This window comes from Fundulus heteroclitus, chromosome 12 (genome assembly GCF_011125445.2).
Source record: "Fundulus heteroclitus isolate FHET01 chromosome 12, MU-UCD_Fhet_4.1, whole genome shotgun sequence".
Taxonomy (NCBI): domain Eukaryota; kingdom Metazoa; phylum Chordata; class Actinopteri; order Cyprinodontiformes; family Fundulidae; genus Fundulus; species Fundulus heteroclitus.
The window spans coordinates 12,449,223-12,467,016 of NC_046372.1; the positions used below are offsets into that span (position 1 = coordinate 12,449,223).

The 17,794-nt window shown below is 37.3% G+C and overlaps 2 protein-coding genes across 4 annotated transcripts; both read right to left on the reverse strand.

The window, feature by feature from the left end:
* Nucleotides 1-1,414: 1,414 nt before the first annotated feature.
* On the reverse strand, nt 1,415-9,287 carry polb (polymerase (DNA directed), beta). Its single transcript, XM_012858633.3, has 14 exons — nt 9,071-9,287; nt 8,754-8,811; nt 6,855-6,921; nt 6,259-6,333; nt 4,516-4,574; nt 4,351-4,400; nt 4,138-4,189; nt 3,978-4,032; nt 3,805-3,877; nt 3,663-3,733; nt 3,472-3,558; nt 3,257-3,324; nt 2,353-2,492; nt 1,415-2,256 (listed from the first exon to the last, which is right to left on the reverse strand). The coding sequence occupies exons 1-14, from the start codon at nt 9,129-9,131 to the stop codon at nt 2,162-2,164; spliced, it is 1,011 nt and encodes a 336-aa protein (XP_012714087.2). The 5' UTR covers nt 9,132-9,287; the 3' UTR covers nt 1,415-2,161.
* Nucleotides 9,288-11,866: 2,579 nt separating this feature from the next.
* On the reverse strand, nt 11,867-17,794 carry enkd1 (enkurin domain containing 1). Of its 3 annotated transcripts, none has more exons than XM_036143966.1 (8): nt 17,700-17,794; nt 17,151-17,254; nt 14,766-14,990; nt 14,483-14,655; nt 14,255-14,398; nt 13,896-14,032; nt 12,539-12,675; nt 11,867-12,434 (listed from the first exon to the last, which is right to left on the reverse strand). In XM_036143966.1, the coding sequence occupies exons 1-8, from the start codon at nt 17,780-17,782 to the stop codon at nt 12,274-12,276; spliced, it is 1,164 nt and encodes a 387-aa protein (XP_035999859.1). In that variant the 5' UTR covers nt 17,783-17,794; the 3' UTR covers nt 11,867-12,273. The 3 variants fall into 3 exon arrangements, with proteins under 3 accessions (XP_035999859.1, XP_035999862.1, XP_035999860.1); XM_036143969.1 differs by lacking the exon at nt 17,700-17,794 and adding an exon at nt 17,398-17,484 and having other exon boundaries at nt 11,869-12,434; XM_036143967.1 differs by having other exon boundaries at nt 11,870-12,434; nt 17,684-17,788.

Genomic DNA, 17,794 nt, shown 5'->3' on the forward strand with positions numbered 1-17,794 from the left:
TACCTGTACAGCCTGGCTATTTATACCGACCCTTTTTTGCCATAACAGCAGGCCAGTGATCAGTGCTCTATACCATCTACATGAAGTGCTAGTTTGGTTTTCTTCCATAAGAAACTAGAAAACACTGTTGCAAATGGAAGAAAAGAGTGTCAAATATAGTCATATGCAATATGGAAAGGACTCACAAAATGCTTTATTACGGCAGAAAAGCAATGCATGCCAGGCTAGTAATACAATGGTAATATTAATGGTAGTGTTACCATATGGCAACATCCACATTTAAACATTATTTAATGATCAAATATAATGCAATAAACCACAGAATAGTGAACAGACCTCATTTACTGCTATTGGTTTTCTTAGGATCCCATCTTACTTTCAGTGCAATACATCTTAAAAGTGGAGTGTGTGTGTGTGTGCAAAATGGCAACATTATACCATAGAGGGTTAAATTTATTGACATGGATGAAACAGATTGATGGGTGGTCAGAACATACTGATGAATATGTTAACAGACAGATTGACGGATGGACTGGTTGACAGATTGGTGGATAAAAAGATTGATGGTAGGATGATTAGATGGAAGCATGGAAAGGCGGACGGATTACCGGACAAAATTATTGATAAATAGTAAATACTACACTTCTATGTGCCTCCATTTATATTATATAAACTGAATAAAAAGCAGTGATTGAAGAGCTTATCTTTATAGATTCACTCAAATAGCATTTACAAAGGAACAAATAAGGTCTGGAAATAATTTTTCATACTACTTTCTTTCTGATCTAAACCTGCAAAAATACCTAAATCATATTTTATAATTTAGCTTAGCAGTGTGTGAGATTTCTAATTGGTGTAGAAATACAGCATTTGGACACCACTAATATAGAAGGTGGGACACAAGAAGACATGCAACCTTTAGATGCATCCTTTCTCGAACACAACTAGATAAAATGGCTGAATTTCATCATTAGCAGTGATCCAGCTCTGCAAAGGTCTGGTAACAAAGCATGTATTTGATTCAGATATATTGGACTCTAAAGAGCTACAGCTGGGCACCTCTGAGCCAAAGGCGAAAAGAGAAAACAGAGTTTAAGCGAAGACCTATGAGTGGTATCTTCAGAGCATGTGGAGCTGAATAGCCCAAACTGGGACTGTGTGACTTCAGCAGGCTCCAGGAACCTTCTTCTGGGATACTTGTCCTAAAGACCATGGTCCTAAACACACTGCTGTGCAGAATGCCAAAACTTCCAGACCAGTGGTAGAGACCATGAGATCAAAGTGGAACAGTTCGTATTAAAAAGGTGTCAAAGGGAATATTCAAATGTGCAGATTTAACATTTATGTGGCAAGCAATTATCCAGCATAAGTATTTATTGCTAAACAAATTTAATTAAGTAGCAAAAAGCAGATGGACATTAAAACATAAATGTGTATACCACTTTATTCCAAATTAATCACAGGCATGATTCAAATGTTCCATTTTCTTCTTAAACCAGTTCTCACACATTTCCAGAAATCCCAACAAAAAACTGAAAGCAACCCCAAACCAGTTTTGCTTACTTCTTGAAAGGACACAATCCAACATTGCATGACATGATTTCTCATCCTAAATGCATTTTCAGTGGAGCGACACTCTCACTTGTTTCAACAACTGAATTACAATATCACTCTTCAACCAGGAACCCAGCCTAATCAGTCATCAATCACATGGCTCATTATTGTAACATTTTTAAAGCGTTTGCCTTAACATAAGTACTACAAACTAAGACACTAATGTACTACAGTAACCAAAAGCAAAAACAAACACTCGAGATGTACAAAAAATGTAACAGACAAATCACTTTAAATGGCTCATATACGGTTGTAACTCCCTTTTTTGGTTTACCAAAAACAGAAGCTAAAAATGAGGTACACAAACCACAGCTGACATGATTTAAAACCGTAAAAATAAAGCAGAAGCACTTTCATGAGACAAGGTGAAGAATTATAAATAAATATTAAGTCCAGCATGTGAGGATCGTGTCAATTCAAGTTGGAAAAACATTTTAACTCTAAAATTAAAATTATTTTCATATTTTGTGAGTTGGAAAAGAAGAAACAGAGAAGATTCTTTGTTTTTTTAATAATCCACGTTTGCAGGACCGTTGTAGGTTTTCCTTCACTCGCTGCGATCCTTCGGCTCTCTATATCTGTACTGGATGTATTCAAAGATGTCTCTCTCACTGTCCACCATCAGAGGCTCCCCTGCAATGCCTACAATGAACAAGTTCTTAAAAATCAGTAAAACGGCTATTGGCTGAAGCAATAGTTGAACAGGGAGTTAAATTTGTCGAGTTGACAGAGACTCACCAGTGACACCAATTGGCCTTATGGTATACTCATTTAGAGTAAAGCCCTTCTCCAGAGCGTGAGTCCTCATATTCTTATTAAAGATGTCACTTCCAGTGAAATACAGAACTCCACAGTAGTACTGGTCCTTGGGAATTAACCTTGGAAGAATCAAGTAAGATTGGATAAAAAAAAAAAAAAAAACAGATTTTTATTCTAAATGGAAGCTCAACATAGTTTAGCAAAATATGGATTTTAAATTCTGTTGGTTTCCCAGCATTCAATAGCCAAGCCTCCTTTATCTACTTAAAAAAACAATTTTGATCTTTTGATCTTCTATAGCTCATTCTTTTCTTATTCCACCCATATTTGTCTTCACTGACTATATTGTTTCTTCAGAAGGTATTTGGGCTTGTCCATGAAGGGAGGTATAAATTTAGGATGGTAGAAACTGTAACACCGGTGCGGGTTCCAATAGGACTATAACGTCAAGCATACATCCAAACTAATTTCAGAAGCCTTCCTGAATGGCCTTGTTATCCAGTTTCCTGCCAGAAAATCCAACCAATTTAAATAAGTTGTCTATTTATTAACAGAAAAGTGGTCAAAGAATCCTTCCACAATTATGGCCGAAGACTGTCGATGACTACAAACGTGTGATTTCTCTGCATCTAGCTAAAAGACATTTAACCAAATAAGGGTGGTGGTGTATGTATATATCGGAGCTTGCGTTTGGAGTTTATGATTACAGAAAGCCTAGAAAAAATGTTAAGATTCATATAACTTCTTTTTTGAAATCACCTATCCACCCTTAAGGCATTGTTAAAGGAAACAATCTGAAATTCATACTCAAGTGTTTATAACGTCCTGACCAGAACTATATCTGATGAATATGCTACATAATATTTGACAGAAAAGGGTTTACCTAATATCTATACGCCTGTGAAGATGTTCTTCCTCGTCATCATCATTCTCCTGGAGCTGGCAGACTCCCTAAACAAACAGAGGCAGTACATCATGAGAAAAGTCACGCACTAAAGAGGATGGGTCCAATTACAACTCCTAACTTCATTACCGATCAACAGATCAGGATACATACAGCTGACTGCATCTAAAGTAAAATAAAAAACTGAGGCTCACCATGAACTTGGTGTCTCCTTTAGACAGAGTGTCGGTCACAAATCCAATGGACTCCAAATGATCAACCACACCATGAAGAAGCTTGGGCTGGAAACAGAGAAAGTTAAATTAGTTAACAAACGATGCCATCTTTACCAACGTGCTTCATCTACTTCAGACTAAATAAGCAACAGAATATGTTTAGGTTTTACCTGCTTCTCTGTTTGAGAAGTGTAATTTGGGTGAGTCAGCAAAATATCAATATCACCGCTCGATGCTGCGCCTGGAAATTATAAACATAATTTTAAAAAGATGAAAGAGATTTAAGACTTATTATCCGTTTGATGTCGTTACCTCTCCTGTAGCTTCCACAAATCGTTCCGATGTATTCTGGATCAATTTTCTTTAACTCCTCCAAGATAAGAGTCTTAACAATAAAAACAAACAACCAACCCAAGATTATAGTTGAGAGAACTGTAAATACAGTCATAGAACAAAACATCAGAACTTCTGAAAAGTATAATAACCTCCATCTTTTCCATTTCAGCTCTTGGGATCCTTTTCTCAAATTCTTCAAAGTACCTAAATGCAGCACAAGAAATAATTTAAGCACTTTATGTTCTAACAAGACAAATAAAAGTTATAAGTCCCAAATATTAAACCCAATGAACTTTCAGACAAACTTACTTGAGTCCGATCTTTTGGTGGTGATTTAACTTGTGCTCTACCTTTTTCAAATCTAAAAGGAGTTATGATATAAAATGATATAAAAACCAACACTTAAACGTTCCCTGCAACCAAAGCTTTAAACATGCAGCATCTTTGGGTCATGTTTAGCATTATTCTGGTGAATTTAAAACATTAAAAGAATTGTGATATACGGTGTTGTGCAACACAAACCATCCAACGTCTTCACTCCTTCCTCAAAAAACTTCCTGGCGGCAGCAGGCCTAACAGGCAAGACCAACACACATATATTTTAAGAAAGAAATATAATATAATGCATCTTAAAAGTCATCAGAAGCGCCCGTCGAATTGGTATATTTGGTAATATTACTAACATACCCAATTCCAGTGACTCTGGTGAGGAAATTTATGGAAGAGCTGGTGTCGTCATTTCGGATCTAGATGAAAATAAGTAAATTACTGGTCGGTGCAGTAAAATTTACAAATATTGTTTACATGGTGAGCAAGGGAGCTTATTCACTTCAGCCTTTACTGGTGGAGGATTCTGACTCCATGATAATCAAAATTGAATATTGCGTAAATGTGAACTTTTTTTTGCCAGTAATTTCAGAAAGTGAAACTCATTATATAGAGAGTCATTACACAGAGTGTTATATTCCAAACTTTTTTCTTGTAATTTTGATGATTGTTGCTTATATATAATGAAAACCAAAATTCAGTGTCTCAGAAAATTTGAATACTGTGAAAAAGTTCATTTTTGGAAACTCATGGTGTCACACTCCAATAAGTTTATCAACTCAAAACAGCTGCGAAGGTTTGCTGAGCCTTTAAACGGTCTCAGTCCGGTTCAGTAGGCGACACAATTATGGGGAACACTGCTGATTTCAAGATGCTTTAGAAGATGGTTGTTCACAGGGTTCTGCATGCAAGCATGTAAAACAGGAAATTGAGTGGAAGGAAGAAGTGTGGTAGGAAACGTGCACGAGCAACAGCCTTGAGGTTTGTCAAACAAAATCCAATCAAGAATTTGGGGGAGCTTCAGAAGAACGGACTGAGGCTGGAGTCAATGCCTCAAGAGCTACTATCCAGGCGAATCCTAAACATGGGCTACAAGCATCTGACCTGGGCTAAGGAGAAACTGGACTGTTGCTCAGTGGTCCAAAGGCCTGTTTTCAGATGAAAGTAAATTCTGCATTTCATTTGGATTCATGGTCCCCAGAATCTGGAGGAAGAGTAGAAAAGTCATAGAACCCACGTTGCTTGAAGTCCAGTGTAAAGTTTCCACCGTCAGTCATGGTTTGGGGTGCCATGTCATCTACTGGTTCTGGTCCACTGGGTTTTCTGAAGTCCAAAGTTAATGCAGACATCTACCAGGAAATTCTAGAGCACTTCATGCTTCCCTCTACAGACAAGCTGTATGGAGATGCTGGTTTCATTTACCAGCAGCACTTAACACCAGACCACACTGCCAAAGGTACCAGAAGCTGGTTCCCTGACTCTGGTGTTCCTGTTACTGATTGGCCAGCAGATTCTCCTGACCTGAACCCAGTAGAAAATATCTGGGCTGTTGTCAAGAGGAAGATGAGAAACACCAGACCCAACAAGGCAGATGTCTGAAGGCAGCTTCAATTACACCTATGCAGGACCACAGGCTGATCGTCTCTATGCCACGGCGCATTGATGCAGTCATTTATGCAAGAGAAGTCTTGAGTGCATAGAAATGGACATACTTCTCAGAGGCCTGACGTTTATGCTTAAAACACCCATTTCTGGTCTAATGTCATATTCTACTTATCTGATACACTGAATTTGGGATTTTCGTTACCTGTGAGCCATAATCATTAAAATTAAAAGAAATAAAAGCTTGAAATATTTTACTCTTTGTGTGATGAATCTGTAAAAAAATAAACGTTTCACTTTCTGGAATGACTGGATAAAAATATTGCACATTTATGCAATATTATATTTTTTTGAGTTGTGCCTGTATTGTGGTGGTTGTCTACTTTTGATTTACTATTTACTATGTTGAAAAATAAATCTGGTTTCACTTATGGCATAAAGTCAAGTTGCAATAAAATACACCGTGGAATGAGGCAAGTATTCCCCAACACCCAGACTCACCTTTTCAAGTTTTCTTAGTTTGCCAGTCTGCAAGAATTCATCAATCTTTTCAGCTATTTTAGCACCAACTCCATCCTGTTGAGATGTAAAAGTGAACATAAGCGCATGTGCTGCTACTCTGACTAATAATTTCTGTTATACTCTAAAAGCAGTACACATATTCTACCTGTGGACAGATGAGTATCGACATAAAGCAGATATGAATTTAATGTGGAGTCAAAAAGATGTGTGTTATCCATTTAAAGCTAGTAATGAAGAAACCTCTTCCAACTCATATGTCCATTCTTGGTGTTCATTGCTTAGACACTATTTATGGTTAGCCATATACAAATGTTTGATGAACCCGTGACAACACCGCACACATTCAGAGTTGAAGCAATATATTAACTTTATGGTTTTTTTTTCAATGTAATTCAAGCATCCAAGCTTTACAACTATCAACTTGGCGGTGATGAGCCTTTGCATAGAGAAGATAGTATGTAACGTTATCGCACTATAACATAGCCCACTGTCATCAGTCAGCTCTTGCCTGTATTGTTTCACTTTTAAAATAAAATTAGTATTAGGACACTATAGGTAATGTATTTAACACATACCAGCTTCTTGGCTTCTTCTCCATTCTTAATCTTGTGAGGGTACTTGGCGATGGTGGATGCTGCTTTCCTATCCACGACACATAATAAGAACATTATGAACTGGCAAAAAGAAGCATTTAAACAGAAATCGAGTCATTTTAACTTGGATAATGTAAAAGAAAGCTGCAGCGCCTCTTTTCTGCATCTTTCAAGTTTGATGTCCTTGAGCTCAGCTGTGAGGCTCCTGATTCAATTACTCTCTACTGGGAAATAAACAGAGAATCCTGAATTTACAAGTAAACAAAGTTTTAGTAATAAAATTATGTCAATAGTCTAAACTTCTGGTCCAATTGGTAATTTGGGAGAGTGAAACAAACTAGTTTACAACAGCCTGACCATTGTCAACATGAAGCGGCTAAAGGGCAATTCCACCACTTTTTTCACTACCATGACCATCTTTAATCGGCTCTAGTTTAAAAATATGTATTTTAATTGACCCACCATCCATTGAGAAAATTTGTCACTGTAAACCTAATCAATAAAAAAAAGATAAAATAATCTTAAAGTGTTGAAACTGACTTTTTTTAAAATAAATAAATAAATAAACGTTTTTTTGTGCCAATGCTTAAACAGCTTCCAAGGAGCCAGCCTAGCTTGCCATCTGTTCATGTATCCTCAGTCAAACTGTCTTACTTTTTGGGGGTACTCTGAACCAACCTTTGGTTGGAAATATAAGTGAAATTAAAGTTTTCACAAACTGGGTTTGAAAGATTCTGCTATTAGTGTAGAATAACCTCGTCCAGGTTATTCTACATCGGCTCTAGATCTCCAGACTGTTCCAGAGCGTCACCCCCCACACGCTAAAATATAGAAAGCTTTCTTGATGCTTTGGGTTTTTCAAGTTTTAAACTGACCCACCCCCTTAATCTGTAAACCTCTTCCCATTTTTTTTTAACATTCTTTGACTGTGATGTGGCAGGTTATTATTGGCTTTAAACTTAATAGAACCTGTTTGTAGATTAACAAGGTCAAACGTGATTCTATAAATAATGAGTTAGTGTGATCCAGATGTTCAACTTTGTTATCTCATTGCTCCTCTTAGTAATTTGCTTACTGGTTATATTAGTTTTGTTGCTCCAAATGTTGGCACATAAAGAGTAAAACTAAGGAACAATAGACAATGTGGAGCAATTTGTGACCTATAACATCTTAGCTTTGGTTTAGTTTATCATCAATAAGTACATCAAGAAATTTATTTTTTATACATTATTTCAATATTCACCCTACTTACCTACAGACTGAGTTCCATGTTTCATTTATAATGACCGAACAACATTTTTTTTTTTTGGTTTTGTTTAGGTGTAAGGACAGTTTGTTTCCATCAAACCATATTTGTAGACTACTTATTTCAGTCATTTTCCTACATCATTTCCAGCACAGAAAATAATTGTCATCTGCAAATAATACCAGTTCGATGTTTTTTTTAAATACTTTTCCATAGGTCATTTACATGCAGTATAAAGAATTGCAACCTCAGCACCAACCTCTGAGAAACCCCACAAGCAAATCATGAATTATTCTATTTGTAATAAATCATTAATTTGTGTATTTCTAATACACAATTACTGCATTATCAATGTTTCTCTTGCCCAAAGATGTTATTCCTTCAATAGCATCTAGTTTGGCTAGTGCTGTTGATAATTTTGATCTGAAACCATATTGACTTTTGCTAATTAAATCACATTATTCTAAAAAGAAATATAAAAATTTTATTAAAGGGATTTTTGTAGGATCTATGAGAGAAGCATGCCTATAGTTGGTAAGTTTTAGAGTAAGGAAGCTACTCTATGCAACACAACCACAGAATGCGAATTTTCTATTTCCGTCTGTAAATAAAAGCAGAGGCTTTTGAGAACTCACCTGTAAGCATTGTACTTGTGTATTGCCCTGTTGACATTTTTCTCGTAGTTGGCCAGCTCTGTAACCACAAGCAGCTTTAAGACACTGGGTGCAATCACATGCCATATAATTTTGGAAACACGCAAGTAAAAAAACAAAAAAAAACAAAAACAAATGAAACCCAAATGATTTAAAACCATGCAACAGAAAATAAATAACGATGAAGACACGTTTATCAGTACATTACTCATAGAAAGCAGTCCTGAAGGCACTTTAAACAGCCAAAGCACTGCAGCTGTCAGGCTAGCTAACTGCTGAATGAACCTAACGTCACGTACCGACAAGAAAGTCGGTAATTCCCTCATTTAGGGACTCCTGTGGCGCTTTTCTCTTGCTCATTGTAGATTACGAGAACTACAAAGTGTCGTCTAAGAGCCAGTCGGCTTTATTATCACGCAGAAGTGAGTCGCTCTTTGTAACTTTAGCTAGCAACTTGCTAACACTTTAGCCACCTCTACTAATGCTAAACAATGACCCATACTACGTAGAGGGGGGTTGGAAACGCGGAAATACGTCATCACCCCCAAGTGACAACGCTTTACTCTTCCTCTTATTTTTATTCTGAGCTGGCTAGTAACTACTTACATTTACCTAGTTACGTCTTCTTGAGTGATGTTTTGAGCAAAATGTACTTTTAGGAGTAGTTTTACTGTACTGTAATTTTTACTTTTACTTGCGTTACTCAAGTATCGCTACTTGAGTAAATTTCTGACTACTCTACTTACTGCGAGTAACTTCATGCATAAAGAACAGACTTGTTTAAAACAAAAAATGCATCACAGAGAGAAAAAAAACTAGAGTTTATGTAAAAATGAGACTTACTCATTTGTACACAAGCTTTATTTAAATGTTATTTTCTCAGGGGTCACCAACCTTTCTGAAACTAAGAGCTACTTCATGGCTGTTGTGTCATACGAAGGGCTAGAGTCAGAGTTCACCTTAACTTTATGTAAAATTGTTTTGTCTTTAAAATACCAGAATTTGCACATACCCTTACATTCTATCTATCTGATTACATATTTTTTTTTTAAATATTAAATCATCAGCTGTTGTGATTAGTTACTCAGTATTTGAGTAACCTTCTTACTGAATACCTTTTTACTCTTACATGAGTAATTTCTAGGCTGACAACTTTTTACTCTTACCTCAGTAAAATTTTTTGGCTACCCCACCCACCTCTGTTTTTATTAGATACCACCAACTTTCTACTTCGGTCATGTTTTTATAGTTAGATGTTATCACCAAAAAACAAAAACAAACTAACAAAAATGTAAAGAAAAATGGTTGATTGATTGATTTCCATTTCAAAATACCAAATGTTACAATGAAATTTAAGTATTTTTTGTTTTGTTTTGCTAAACAATAGTAATTTAGTAGGAAAACATTTGGCAATGTTTTCTTTTCAAGGGTAACCGGTGGAGAAATTCTGTGACCTTCGCGTACTGTGACTGTAGATGGCGCTGTTTCATCATGTGCGCCTCAAAGATGTCCTATCCAAAAAAAACCAAAAAAAAAAAACTAAGCAATTCAACATTGATATGAATAGAAAATGCACACCTAACATTTTGACGAGAATGGTGCATAAGTATTTTTGAAATGCCCAATTTTCAAACTTATTTTTTGTTTTTTTCATTTATACCGATAAAGAGAAAATCCAATCAAACAGAGCATGAAGAGACATGTTTTTAGTTCAAGGCCGATTGTGATAATAATCAGTTATCATAAAGCATATGGAAATAACTATAGTAATCAGCAACAAAACAAGTCCAATCACAGCTAATACGACAGCTGTGGATTTTTATTTCAGATTTACAAAACATTGACAGTTGCTTTCAAAAGTGTACACAATCGTGTTAAAATACCAGGCTTTGATTAATGATTCTAAAACATTTTGCACAGACAATGTAACATAATATCTGCATAATTAAATACAATTTTCAATAAAAAAATAAAAAAAACCTAACAAACCTGAAATAACCTGGTTGCATACATGTGAACACCCTTAAACTAATACTTCATTGAGGCATCTTCTAATTTAGTTTCAGCGTTCAGTCTCACCTTCATCAGTTCACACCTACAAACAATTCCAGTGAGTCTTAACAATTTGAAGGAGAGTTTAGCTGCTCCTTGTAGGATTTTCTTGGCAAGTTTCTCATTTGGATCCGATAGTTGAAGCCACATTTTTCGGATGGATTATCAAGGATCAAAATGATGTTTCTGTACAAAGCTATCCCTCAGGAGAGGGGAAAAACCATCCAGGAATCAAGCAAAGAGGTTGACAACAAGAGTAAAAGAGCTGCAGGAAGTTAGTGCTGGTTGTGTGCATCCTGTATCTTCCATATGTCTGGATAAAGGAGTACAGTTTCAAAACAGAAGCCTTTTCTTCTAAATTAAAGTATTGAGTCCTGGCTAAACTCTTGAGCAACTTTGAGAAAGACTGAGTTATGGTCTGATAAAGCCAAACTTGAACTTTCCAACTCAATATAGAAAGGTTTAGCACAAAAACATGGCACATTACCAAAATAACACCTAACCCACGTGAACTATGGTGGTGGCAGCATCATGCTCTGCGGTTGTTTTTGTTCAGATGGAACAAGGACTATTATAAAGGTGGATGGAAGTATAAATATAAGTATAAGTTCTCACTAAAACCCTTCTAATGTTTGAAAAAAAAGTTGTAAAATGGAGAAGGGTATTATTTTCTAACAATATATTGACTTTATTGGAGGAATAGACATGTTTTGGAAGGCCTAGTCAGAATTAGAGGTAACTAAACACCAGAACAAGATGTGAGAGAAAATCTCTGGTATCAGTTGAAGAGTACAAAGATTTGCTCTCATAATTTGACAGGTATGGAGAACGTTTGAAGAATAAAGTACGCAAATATTATCAGGTAAAGATATGAGAGGCTGACGGACTCCTGTAAAACAAGACTGAGTGCTGAAATGAAATCAAAGGTGGTTCGACAAAGTGTTGAATTGAGGATGTGTACACTTATGCAACTAGGTTATTGCACATATACTTACATCTTTTATATATATACATACATATATATATATATATATATATATATATATATATATATATATATATATATATATATATATATATATATATATATATATATATATATATACATTCCACTGTGAGTTGAATTCTACAGGATAAATGTGACTTTATTCTAGCTTTATTTTCATAGGAATGTGTACACTTTTGAGAGCCACCATAGCTCTTAATTCGTACACAGGACGACAGCATATTCATCAAGAACTAGCAATTTCTAGTATTATGTTAAAGCTATTGACTTTGAGCAACCTTCAAAATGTAACATTCTGAAATTACTATAAAAGTTTTCATATTAAAAAAAATCCATCCTCAACAATAAATAATTATATTTTCCATAAGAGTGTATTTTGATGTTAACATCAAAATATTTGTTTTAAATGGCTAATTTACAGGGGAATCTCATCCTCCTTGTGTGCTAGGAGTTAATTTTGACGTAAACCTTATCCCTGGAGAAAATTTTTATGGCCTCCTCAATTTCAGAGAGCCTACAGTCAAGCTGAGCCCGGCGTGTGCGAACACTTAGACTGTCGGCCTTTAAGGGGAGGGAGAGCAGCTTGGTCACCAATGAGCGGTGGGCTGAGGGGAAAAAAAGAACAGAATTTCCAGTGTGAATACTTCTGCACGTGCTCCATAATGTACCTGAAGGTAACGCTAGATTTATTTATCTGAAGGAGACCTACTGTCTTTCAGAGACTTGAGTGTCTCCTGTCTCTCGCTCTCAGGCATCAACGTGTGACCAGCTGGGACCGTAGGGTCAGGTGCATTCCTCTTCTTCTCCTCCTCCTCTTTCCGCCACTGCTCCTTTCTTTCTTCGAGACTGTGTAAAGAATGGCTTCGGGTCATTTCGCCCCCCCACACCAATTTATACACCCAACATATACCCATGTCTCTTCCTACTTCCATTTAGTTTGTGTATAGAAACCATTTTGAACCATTGTACAAAAACAATTGTGTATTGGTTTGTGTATATATATATATATATATATATATATATATATATATCTCTATCTATCTATCTATCTATCTATCTCTCTCTCTCTCTCTCTCTCTCTCTATATTATATATATATATATATATATATATATATATATATATATATATATATATATATATATATATATATATATATATATATATATATATATATGTAGAATGTGTTGTTTAAGTGTTCCCTTTATTTTGTTGAGCAGTATATATTATTAAAACGTGCCCTGTCTGGCAGTGTAGCATTAAGAATTGCTGTCTTAATGCCACAAAGAGCCCGCATTTACTTCACAAGTGGAGCCTTACTGCTTTCGCTATAGTTGTCCACCTGATGCATATGCAGAAAACTTTATTGTACATTATCTTGGAATTATTTTAAATTCAATGGACACGGAAAAGTTAAAGAGAAAGAAAAGGAAGAGAGAAAGGTAAGGCAAACCGGAAAAGGGACAAAAGTTGACAAAAATAGAGCAGAGGAAAAGGAGGGAACAAGATAACATCCTCGGAGTCTGCTTCTACGCCTGCAGGATGAGATACAAAAAGAACAACGAACCCAACCAAAAAGTATCACAGGTACAAACAACCAACGCCTTGATAACATCACTGAAAACCGAGACCCAACATCCAACCCAAGTCCAGACCCCGGCTAGATGGCCCACTCCTCCTACAAGCCTCGAACTCCAGATGACAATCAGAAAACAAGGGTGTGAAAACACCCCAAGACTGCCTCCGCCTGCTCAAATGTTGTATTGCTGCATGTTGCTGTCACATGCGTTTAAAACTGAGATGGCTGGAGAAGGGCACGCCCAGCACAGCCCACCCATTCTCAGGAAAGCAGCCAGCACACACGGTCGCCACGAAACAACCCGCAGCAGACGGTTAAGTATGACTAGTGACTAAAGAAAAAAGCAATGCCTGTAAAAAAATGTCTAAAAACATCAACTTTAAAGTTCTTAAGGTGAAATATGACAAAGTAAATACAATATAGAAACTCACTATAAATTATTTGAGAGTGGTTAGAAATAAGATAAAATATGGTGTTAAAATACTCACTACTGAGGCACTTGGCCCTTGACTGCACTGGGGACGGGTTTGTCCCTGAGGTTTGTCAGTGACTGTGAACGACGAAGGGTCGTTTTTCCTGCAGCCCGGGCATTATGTTTCACAAAGTCTATAGTCTGACCTTGCACCTGAAAACGTAATTTAAAAAAACAGATGATGTAGCAGACATCGGTCTGGCTTTATTTTCTCATTGCAATCAATTTGTCCTCCTGAATTATTTTCAAAGAAAATATATCTCCAGACATTTTAGCCTGGCATAAAACAAACACTGAAATAAATGCATATGAACAAGCTATTACCTCGAGGATCGTATTATAATATTAAGAAAACGTGATTTAGTTAAATCCCACCATGAAGTCATGGTCCTGTGTAGAACTAGAGGGGGCTGGGCGCTGCAAAGCCACAGTGGAAGGGCGTGGTAACGTGGACGGGCCACCTTTAGAGTGGGCCTTTAGAAACTTTTGACACTCAGGCTTCACAGATGGACTAGAAACCTGAGTGAAGTAACACACGGGTTAAAACATGATGAGGAAAAATACGATTATATCAGATTTCTGTTTGAAGTATACAGTCCTTGCCTCTAAATGAGTCATCACCCTAGACGGGACGTTCTGGTATTTTGCGGAGGTCCATAGAGCTTTGACTGGGACGGGACGGGTCTGGGTTCTCTCAGCCTCCTGTTCTTTGCAGCGTCTCTGGATCTCCCGGAGTCGACGTACATTCTCCTTACCAAAGTCATGTACTTTCTGTTCTACGAGGACAACACGGTTTTCCATTATAATGCATCCAAGACATTTAAAACATCAAAAACGGTTTACAAAGTTTACAACGCAAATGAGGTTGTTGAAATCGAGTCCTTACTCTGTTTGGGAACAGGAGTTCCAGAGAAGCCCTCGAGTTTTAGCAGCTCTCCCACGATCCCTCTCTGTCCATGTTCCAGAATATGAGTAGCGTTAGGGCCAATGCGGGGGCGGCAGGATGGTGTGCGAGCACTGTAGCTGTCTGGGTATAAGACAGGATCTGGAGCAAGTGGACCCAGGAGAAGGGCCACTGTCTTATCATGGTTTCCTTCTAAACGACCACGAGCTGGAGGAGGCAAGAATAGCATTTTTTTAACAAAAAGGTTTTGTATATAAAACACTTGAAGTTTTTTTTTAAGATGAGCTTTCTAAACACTGTATGCTACAGTGTCTTGCAAAGTCTTAATCCCCTCAAGTTTTTCTGTCACACTACAACCACAAACTTTTTAATTTGTGGGACAGACCAACACAACAGTGTGATGTGTGTATACATGTTTGCTAAATCTTGTTTATCAAAGCACCTGCATAAGTCAGCCCCTGTTTGAGTCCATAAGAGTATTGCCTCTGCAGTTTCTACCTAAATGAGGCTCCCTTCTTTCCAATAATGACAGTTTTATAAGCATGTCACCAGGGGCGGACTGGGACAATAATTCAGGCCGGGAACTTCATACCGTCTCAGGCTACGCCACCACCAGCATAACCTTAGAACCTGCAGGTGTGTTTTGTGCTCTTACAAGGTTAAATGGTACTTGTACTTGTATTGCACCCCAAAGCGCTTTACATCACAGTCGGTCATTCACCCATTCACATCCTGACGGTGGTGAGCTACGCTAGTAGCCACAGCTGCCCTGGGGCAGACTGACAGAGGCGAGGCTGCCACACATCGGTGCTGGCGGTGGTACCTGAAGGTTCCTGCTCTGGCTCCTTATTGCAACACTTTTCACCACCTCCAGACCAGCGGGAGCTTATTGCAGCACTACTGCTGCACTGAACTGACACTGCTTTCTTGTAAAAAATGTATTCAAACCTACTTAATTTTTTAATTTTTCTAACTGACTTTTTAATGCAATAGCTATATTTGCATAACAACAAATATATTCTTAAACTCAATGGGATTTAACCAGGTTAGACAAATGGTAAAATACAATAATATAAAAATGATTTCAGTATTTAATATTTAGCATTTAATTTCTTTTCCATTTGGCTCTTTGTTAACCAAATTTTAAAATTCTCAGTACCTTAAAACCTTTGTTTAATTGAGTCAGTTTTGACCCTTGGTCCCTCACAGTGAGACTAACCTCCGTATTAAACTATTTCACTTTTCACTGTTCACCTCTATTCACTGTTTATATCTAGCCTGCTCCCTTGTGCAAATGACTTCAGTTTAGTGCACTTTGCTGCAGTGCTTTTTCTTATTCAGCCTCTCCCTCTCTGCTCCCCTTTCTTGTTTTAAACTTTCTCGCTCCATTTTACATATCCTTAAAGGGGCGCTACACGCAACTTGCTGTGTAGCTCTCTGCACCGCATTTGATGCATTTTTCCAAATTGCAAATGGAGTGGAGATTAGGACTGGACGATAATTTAATAATAATATGTATCGATCCATAGACGTATATCGATGATAGATAAAAAGGGTCAATAAAAGTTAAATAGAATAAAAGTTTTCCATGCTTATGCATTTTGGCTATGTAGGTTATTATTACAGTCATTACATCCTCCTAACCAATCACAAACACAGCTCCAGGTATGCTCCGCCACCTTCAAAACGTTCAGAGAGCACATGTTTTTTTTTCTTTTTTGGTAAAAACTTGGTTGAAAAAAGGGTTGAGTTTGAATTAAGTGTTTTGTGTTATGGATCTAAAAAACAAGTCGCTACACAACAGCATAAAATGACCAGGGTGGTACTTAAAATATACGTTTTGAACTTAATGGTATCGATATCGATCAATATGATATCTATTTTATCGATATGCTTTTTTTACTATATCGTCCAGCCCTTGTGCATATTCTGATATGATATTCAAATCTTTGCTCTGTCTGCAGGGGAGCATGACATGATGAAGCAGCAGCTGTCTGTGAGACTGACTGACTACAGAGGTTGAAAGGGAATCACGGCTCCCTCAAGTCGCCAACAACACAGAAAAAAAAGTTGAGAAGTTGCTTTTTTGAAAATTCATTGTGGAGCAGGGGTCTAAAATGTCGCTGACAACAGCGCTGCTGTTCCAAAGAGCCTCAGCAGCCTCGGAAAATGAAAGGAGGGGGTGAGTCTGTATTTTCGCTCTTGCAATCTGGGGAATTTTAGACAGGCAGATACCCAGTGAGCCGCATGAACATCATGATTATTATTTTTTTAATCATGGCCGGGCCACGCCTTCCGCCAGTCCGCCCCTGCATGTCATTATTTCACACAAGATGCAACGAACACAACTATCGGACGGCATCTCACCTGAAGCAGGTCGTTTGTAGTAGTGAGGGAGCAGCGAGGGATCTGGGGGGATTGGCCCAGATATTGTGGAAGGTCCCTCACACATTTGAAAGGGCAAAAAACGGCTGAACAACAGAAAGAAACAGTTTCAGGTAAGAAACAATAAAAAATAAAAAATAAATAAATAACGCCTGAGAAATTAAAGACTATCAACGCCTCTTTGAGCAGTATGATGTAAAATATTATACGGTCGAGGCATCGAACTTACTATAAAGTCACTGTCCGAACTATTTAGGGCTACAAATCCCACAATCGGATAGGACGATGTTAAATAATAATAATGACTTAAAAATTTACGTATGAATGTAGCTACGTAATTGCCCTGCTTCGTATGGCTACTAAACGTCAACCATTAGCTATTGTTTGCCTAATAACCACACACTCTTTTCGGCGACAGTCACTACGTATTACAGATTAAGAGGATCGAAAAAACAACAACATTGCGTTCCTTAAAGCCTGCAAACGGTCAAAGTAAATAAAATAAACGTGTTTACCCCTTAAAACCCAGACCTTTTTTTTAATCGGCGGAGGATTTTGTTCAGGCGCACCGACGACGCCGACGTATCGCCACTTGTTGTCGAATTGATCACCATGGCAACGGAGCA

Bases quoted from the DNA above. Each gene is read 5' to 3' on its own strand.
- enkd1 (XM_036143966.1), bottom strand. From the start codon at position 17,782: ATGGTGATCAATTCGACAACAAGTGGCGATACGTCGGCGTCGTCGGTG. The intron at 17,255-17,699 runs GTCTGGGTTTTA...TCTGTTGTTCAG, and splicing joins CTCCGCCGATTAAAAAAAAG to CCGTTTTTTGCCCTTTCAAA. The intron at 12,676-13,895 runs GTGAGTATTTTA...TTCTTTACACAG, and splicing joins AAGGGCCAAGTGCCTCAGTA to TCTCGAAGAAAGAAAGGAGC.
- polb (XM_012858633.3), bottom strand. From the start codon at position 9,131: ATGAGCAAGAGAAAAGCGCCACAGGAGTCCCTAAATGAGGGAATTACC. The intron at 8,812-9,070 runs GTACGTGACGTT...TTGTGGTTACAG, and splicing joins AATTACCGACTTTCTTGTCG to AGCTGGCCAACTACGAGAAA. The intron at 3,734-3,804 runs GTAACGACATCA...TATAATTTCCAG, and splicing joins TTGTGGAAGCTACAGGAGAG to GCGCAGCATCGAGCGGTGAT.